Below are 6,496 nucleotides of genomic sequence, written 5' to 3'. Positions count from 1 at the left end.
GCACCCCCATTCCATCACTCTATATATATACTGTATATACATATACTCTTGGGAAGCAGGCTAACAATATCTAATCCCACCCTCTCAAAGTGGACATCTAAAACAGGCATTGGTACAAGGGGTATCCTGTTGGGTTGGTGAGTGGAAACTATTTGATAGTCTGGGGAGGCCTTACAGGATTGCTCTACATCCCGGACCATTTTTACCCAATAAAAGCATTTTGAAATGCGTTCCCTTGCCTTTTCCACGCCAAGGTGACCCCCTAAAACGTTACTGTGAGCAATTTTTAAAACTGTCTTCTTTTACCCACTTGGTACCACCAGCTGCTTAATACGTCCACCACCTATGCAATCAGAAATCACCCGATACAGGAAACCATCCTTAATTTAAAAATGTGTTTTTTTAAAGTTCAGGTTCTCTTTCCCAAGATAGTAAGAGTCATTGGCGATGTGGACTTGCTTGAATGCAAAATCCAAGTTGCTATTGGCTCATTGCAGGTGAGCAAACTCTTTCTGAATGGCAGTCTCTACTTCCTCTGTCTCCAGTACAGCATCGTGCTCTCCCCCTGCAGCTATTTCGTCTGGGTCCTGTGGCGACTCAGCCTGGAAATAGACAGGCAGACAGCAGCATTTCTGAAACAAACAGATGTTTATTTACACTATTTACAATAGTCCTCAACAAATTCCCGCACAGCACATAGTGCCCCTGCACCAAACACCTTTAAAGTCCGGGCCTTCCAATGAACCTTCCTTTCTTCACCGCCTCTCTTCCTCTCTCCCAAGCTTTGTCCTCTTGCTCCCGACTCCAACTAATGAGTGGAGTAAGGCAGCCTCTTTGATACCCACCAGAACATGCTCCAGGTGCACTCCGGGTGTCCCTGGTAATCCTTCCGGCAGCACCTCCAGATGTGGTGGATGTGCTGATGGCCAGGGCTCCTCAATCCTCCGGGCACCTCCTGGTGGTGGCCACGGGCCCCTAAAGGGTTGAGCTTTCATGCTCAGTTCCCATGGCCCCCATACAAACCAGGACGGCTGCCTTCTTGTGGTCTGGGGGAGGCATAGTCCCTCTTCGGTCCTTCCAGGCATCCCGGCTTGGCACAACCCCCTGCTGACCAGCACAGTCTGTGTGGTAAAGTCTGTCAGCTGTCCCAGGTCCTCACTTGAGGATTCATCCCTCACCTCTCTATCCAGTACAGAGAGAGGTGCTCTGCAGGAGGCCAATGTAATGATTTTGAATGAACACACACACTTGTCTTAACAGAGCTCAGGAGTCACTTTATTTTCACTCCGAACAGAGCACATGTCAACAGAACAACTAGTCGTGCTTCCGACTTACTAACAACACACGTTATGACGTAATGACGTTTTCTTAAAGGAATACACTCATTACATCTCCCCTTTTCAGTTTTTCTTTTTCTTAACAGAACGGAATTAAATATTAACATTCCTGGCAACTGATAAATTATCAACACCTTCCAACAAAACCTTATTTCCAGTTTTCTCACTGCTTACTCTAACCCCATAGAAGAACATTATTACTTAAATGTATAAATCCTTATGACCAATATATTACCCTTCACCTTTCACCATCTGTTTTTTTTTTTTTTCACAAATCTAATCTGTCCACTGGTCTGCTCAGTCTGCCAGATCTAGTCACGAATAGTCCTTTGTGGGTCTTTGGGGCGTGGGACAAAGTTGTCCCCATATGCACTGTAGACGTAGGCAGCTGTTCATATATTTGTTCTGGTTGAACCGGAATTTGGTTTCCCTCCGCTGGGGCAGGGCAGAGCTGCAAGTGACAACGGTTGCATCGCAGTGTTGCTCCTTGATGTGTCTCAATGACAAAAGATCGAGGAGTTGTACTCTCGCCTCTGACCACAGCAGCTGTTCCCCAGGTCTTTTGATGATCCAACTTTGTGAGCACCGCATCACCTGACCTTAGCGATGGCAAAGGTCTAGCTCCATTGTGATGATTAAAGTAGAAAGCTTGCTTTTGCTTTTCCATGGAATCTTTTCTCCTCACATCTTAAAGATTTGGCCACTGAGGCTGAAGATGTGTCTCAAGCAATGGAAGTGTTGCTTTAATCTTTCTGCCCATAAGGAGTTCAGCCGGACTTACACCCGTTGTGATGCAAGGTGTGGCCCTGTAACTCATCAGAGCCAGAAGAGGATCTTTCTGTTGCAGAGTTTTCTTCGCAATCTGCACCCCTCTCTCTGCATGTCCATTTCCTTGAGCGTGGTGTGGACTGGATGTGATGTGCAAAAAGTCAAATTCCTTTGCAAATTCCTGGAACTCGGCACTCACGAACTGAGGACCATTGTCCGAAACTATTTCATCAGGGCAGGCAAACCTGGCAAATAGTGCCTTCAGTTTTAACACTATTTCTGAGGTAGTGGTTGCTGGCATGTGAAGGATCTCAAGAAATCGAGAGAAATAGTCTGACACAACAAGGTAAGTGTGCTTATTATACTCACACAAGTCAATAGCTAGCCTTTTCCAAGGTCTGTCTGGAAGGGGCGTCGAGATGAGAGGCTCCTTTTGCTGTGTCTGTTTCATCTCAAGGCATATTTGACATGACTGAACCTTTTGTTTTATTTCTGACGAGATGCCTGGCCACCACACCGATATTCTGGCCCGCTCCCTACACTTTGTCAGACCTTGATGTCCATCATGTATCCTGTTTAGAATATCTGCTCTCAAGACGTCTGGAATTAACATACGGCTTCCTCTTGTCAGTATTCCATTGTGCTCAGACAGCTCGTTCTTGAAATGGAAAAACTGTTGAACTGCCACTGGAACGTTGTCTATATATTTTGGCCATCCTGACCTGATATACTTCAGTACAATTTGCAGGTTATTGTCAGCCTTTGTAGCAGCCCTAATGGCTTCAAATTTTGGTGGGCTTGCAGGCATGCATTCAACAACAGCAGCAATGTAACACTCCACGTCGGTGTGTGTGTTGAGATAATTTTCCTTGTATGCTAGTGGGCTTCGGGATAGTGTATCAGCCACCACCAAAGTGTTTCCTGGAGAATATTCTGCTATCAGTTTAAATCTCATTAGTCTCATAAGTAGTCTCTGACATCTTAATGGAACACTGTCCAAGTCCTTCTTATTCATAAGAGGCACTAACGGTTTGTGATCTGTTACCAACTTGAAGTTTTCAAGGCCTATTAGGTACTTTTCGAATTTTTCACAAGCCCAGACGTTCGCCAGACATTCTTTCTCAATCTGGGCATATCTGGATTCTGCCTCAGACAAACTGCGTGAGCAGTATGTTACCAGTTTCCAGTCTTTCTCATGCAGTTGCAATAATACACCACCTATGCCATAACTGCTGGCATCAGCTGACACAGCAGTAGGTAGAGTCACATCATAGAACTTCAAAACTGGAGAAGTAGAAAGAATGTCTTTAATGCGCTGAAATGCTGTCACCTGGGGACTGGCCCAGGTCCATGTAGCTGTTGACCTCAACAAGTCATACAGTGGTTTGCCTTCTGTTGACAAATTAGGAATGTACTTGCCTAGGTAATTAAACATCCCCAGTACCCGTTTCAGCTCCTGAACATTGTATGGAGGTGACAGCTCACGGACTGCTCTGACCTTCTCAGGATCGGGTCTCACACCTGATTCGTCGATCAAGTGACCAAGGAAGTGAAGCTGATGTTGTCTCAGCAGACACTTTTCATGGTTCAACTTCAACCCAGCAGACTCAATTCTCTTTAATACATTGGTAAGCCGTTTGTCATGCTGTTCCATGGTGTCTCCATACACCAATATATCATCCATATATACCGATACTCCATCAAGCCCTTGTAAAGTTTCCATCATCTTCCGCTGAAATATTTCTGGGGCACTGGTGATGCCGAAAGGAAGACGTTTAAAGGAGTACCTTCCAAACGGTGTTATGAAAGTAGTTAGTTTGCTGCTTTCTGGGTGTAACGGTATCTGCCAAAAACCTGAGGCAGCATCCAAAGATGAGAAGACTGTTGCACCACTCAGTTTTGCAATTATCTCCTCTGCAGTTGGAAGAACATATCTTTCCCTTTTTACAGTTTCATTCAACTTTTTCAGATCTACACAGATGCAAACCCTCCCGTTCTGTTTAAGCACCGGCACAATGGGTGCGCACCAGTCCGTAGGGTCTGTCACTGGCTCAATGACCCCATTCTCTTCCATGCGCTGAAGCTCCTCTTTTACTTTTTGTATGAGAGGCAGTGGAACTCTGCGCGCTATGTGTACCGCATATGGCTGAGCATTGTCCTTAAGCTGGATTTTAACAGATTCTGTTTTAAGAGTTCCATGCTCACCAAATGCATTGTGAATTTCCTCAATGCGTTTCACCACTCCCATTGAGGATGCAGTGGATCGGCTTAACAAATTGTTCACATTTTGTCCATGGATAACATACACTGGGAATGTGTACACACTTCCTTTATATGTGGTACTGACTTGAAATTTCCCCAAGCACTCAAGGTGTCCTCCAGGACTACACAGTGTAACACTAGACCGCTCCAACATTCTCCTGGGATTAAGCGTGCAGAATGTTTCTTCACACATGATGTTTGCATCTGCACCAGTATCAATTTTAAATTTAACTGGTGTCTTTCCAATGGAAATTTGCACAGTCCACTGCTCATCATTATTTTGTAAATTTGTAACAGCTCCCAGGAAATATGGTGTCTGTGCAACAGTTTCTGTCACTTCTCTCACTGATTTACTGTGGCACATTCTTTCTCAGTGACCCACTTTTTTACATTTATTGCATGTTGATTTAATTGCTGGGCATTTTTCCTGATACTTGTGTTTAATCTTTCCACATCTTCCACATTTTGGTTCTCCTTGCTCTTTGTCAAATTTTCTTTTAGGTTTCCATCTCTGTTTTCCTCTGTCTGCTGCTTTCCCTTGTGCTATCTCTTGTACTGCAGCGCACGCCTCCCCCTGCTGGTGAACTTGGAGCGCTACCTCTTCACATTGGCGCACGCTTTGAATAGTTTGAGCTAACATGAGGTCGGACATTAACTGCAGCCTGCGCGACAGTTCTTTATCGAGTATGCCCACAACTATCCGATCCCGAATGTGTTCATCTCTGTATTCTCCGAAGTCACAATGTTCCGATAAATCATACAGAATTCTAATAAAAGTTTCTGCCTTTTCACCCGGGCGCTGTACTCTTTGATAGAAACAGGCTCGCTTGTGAATCACATTCTGTTTAGGGAAGAAGTACTCGTCGTATTTTCTTAACACAACGTCGAATCTCTTCTTGTCACCTTCCTCATCAAAGGCGAATGATTTAAATATGTGTTCGGCTTCGTTACCCATGGCGTAGATTAATGAACTGACCTGGACTTCACCGTCTTCTTTATCCAGTTTGGTAGCACTCCTAACGCGCTGAAAACGTAGCTTCCAGTCAGCCCACTCATTCGGACGATCAAATGAAAAACATTCCGGAGGATTGAACTTCGCCATATTTTCGAGGCAATGCGCTCGTCAAGCACTTCTGACACCATGTAATGATTTTGAATGAACACACACACTTGTCTTAACAGAGCTCAGGAGTCACTTTATTTTCACTCCGAACAGAGCACATGTCAACAGAACAACTAGTCGTGCTTCCGACTTACTAACAACACACGTTATGACGTAATGACGTTTTCTTAAAGGAATACACTCATTACAGCCAACACCAGTGGGAAGAGGGCATTCCTTTTTCCTATTAAGAATGGCCAGGGTGAGGTGTCTGATATAGCAATCCACCTTAAAGTTCTTCCCTTTAAATTTCAGAGGAAGTAATATAGTCTTGTATTTTTTTTTCGATTTTATTGAAATCACACAACATTCCATACAAATAGATCAATTTTACAAGAATAGGATTGAAAACAAATCAACCCCCACCCCTGAGAAAGAGAGCATGGGCAGCAGGATAAAACTTAAACCTAGTAAAAATAAGCATATAGATAAATTAATAAGTGAATATAGATGAATGGAAAAAGAAAGAAAAGAAAAGGGGAATAGAGAGAGAATCTGCTTCCTCAGTGCTTTAAAAGCTTATTCTAAAATGATATTGATTAGATCCTGCCAGGTTTTGAAAAATTTCTGCACAGATCCTTTAAGTGAGAATTTTACTTTTTCCAATTTCAAATAATATATAACATCACTAACCCACTGACTTAAAATGGGAGAGATAAGTCTGTGTGCCAACAGTATAGTGAAGGCACTCACAGTTTATTTGTCCTTCTCCACTTTAAGCCCATCTGGAAGAACACCAAACACAGATGTTAATGGGCTAGGAGGGTTTTTGACCCCAAGGCTCTCTGAAAGGCATTTAAAAATTTTGGTCCAGAATGATGTTAATTTGGTGTAAGCCCAAAACATGTGACCCAGTGAGGCTGGGACTTGATTGCAGTGTTTGCAGGTTGGATCTTGCCCTGGAAACATTTTGGACAATTTTAAGCAAGACAGATGTGCTCGATATATAATTTTGATTTGAATTTGT

At 43.5% G+C, this 6,496-nt stretch overlaps 1 protein-coding gene across 1 annotated transcript; it reads right to left on the bottom strand.

Moving 5' to 3' along the window:
- Positions 1 to 488: 488 nt before the first annotated feature.
- LOC120529935 (uncharacterized protein K02A2.6-like) lies at positions 489 to 4,353 on the bottom strand. The gene is made up of 2 exons (XM_039754144.1): positions 2,119 to 4,353; positions 489 to 602 (listed from the first exon to the last, which is right to left on the bottom strand). The coding sequence occupies exons 1-2, from the start codon at positions 4,351 to 4,353 to the stop codon at positions 489 to 491; spliced, it is 2,349 nt and encodes a 782-aa protein (XP_039610078.1).
- Positions 4,354 to 6,496: the final 2,143 nt, after the last annotated feature.

This window comes from Polypterus senegalus, chromosome 5 (genome assembly GCF_016835505.1).
Source record: "Polypterus senegalus isolate Bchr_013 chromosome 5, ASM1683550v1, whole genome shotgun sequence".
In the NCBI taxonomy this organism is placed as follows: domain Eukaryota; kingdom Metazoa; phylum Chordata; class Cladistia; order Polypteriformes; family Polypteridae; genus Polypterus; species Polypterus senegalus.
Note: the sequence above shows the minus strand (reverse complement) of the source record. Positions and strands in the feature narration are given on the sequence as shown.

Excerpts from the sequence above, each read along its gene's own strand:
- LOC120529935 (XM_039754144.1), bottom strand. The coding sequence starts at position 4,353 with ATGGGAGTGGTGAAACGCATTGAGGAAATTCACAATGCATTTGGTGAG. Across the intron at positions 603-2,118 it reads CACCTTGCATCACAACGGGT|GCTGAGTCGCCACAGGACCC; the intron begins GTAAGTCCGGCT and ends GTCTATTTCCAG.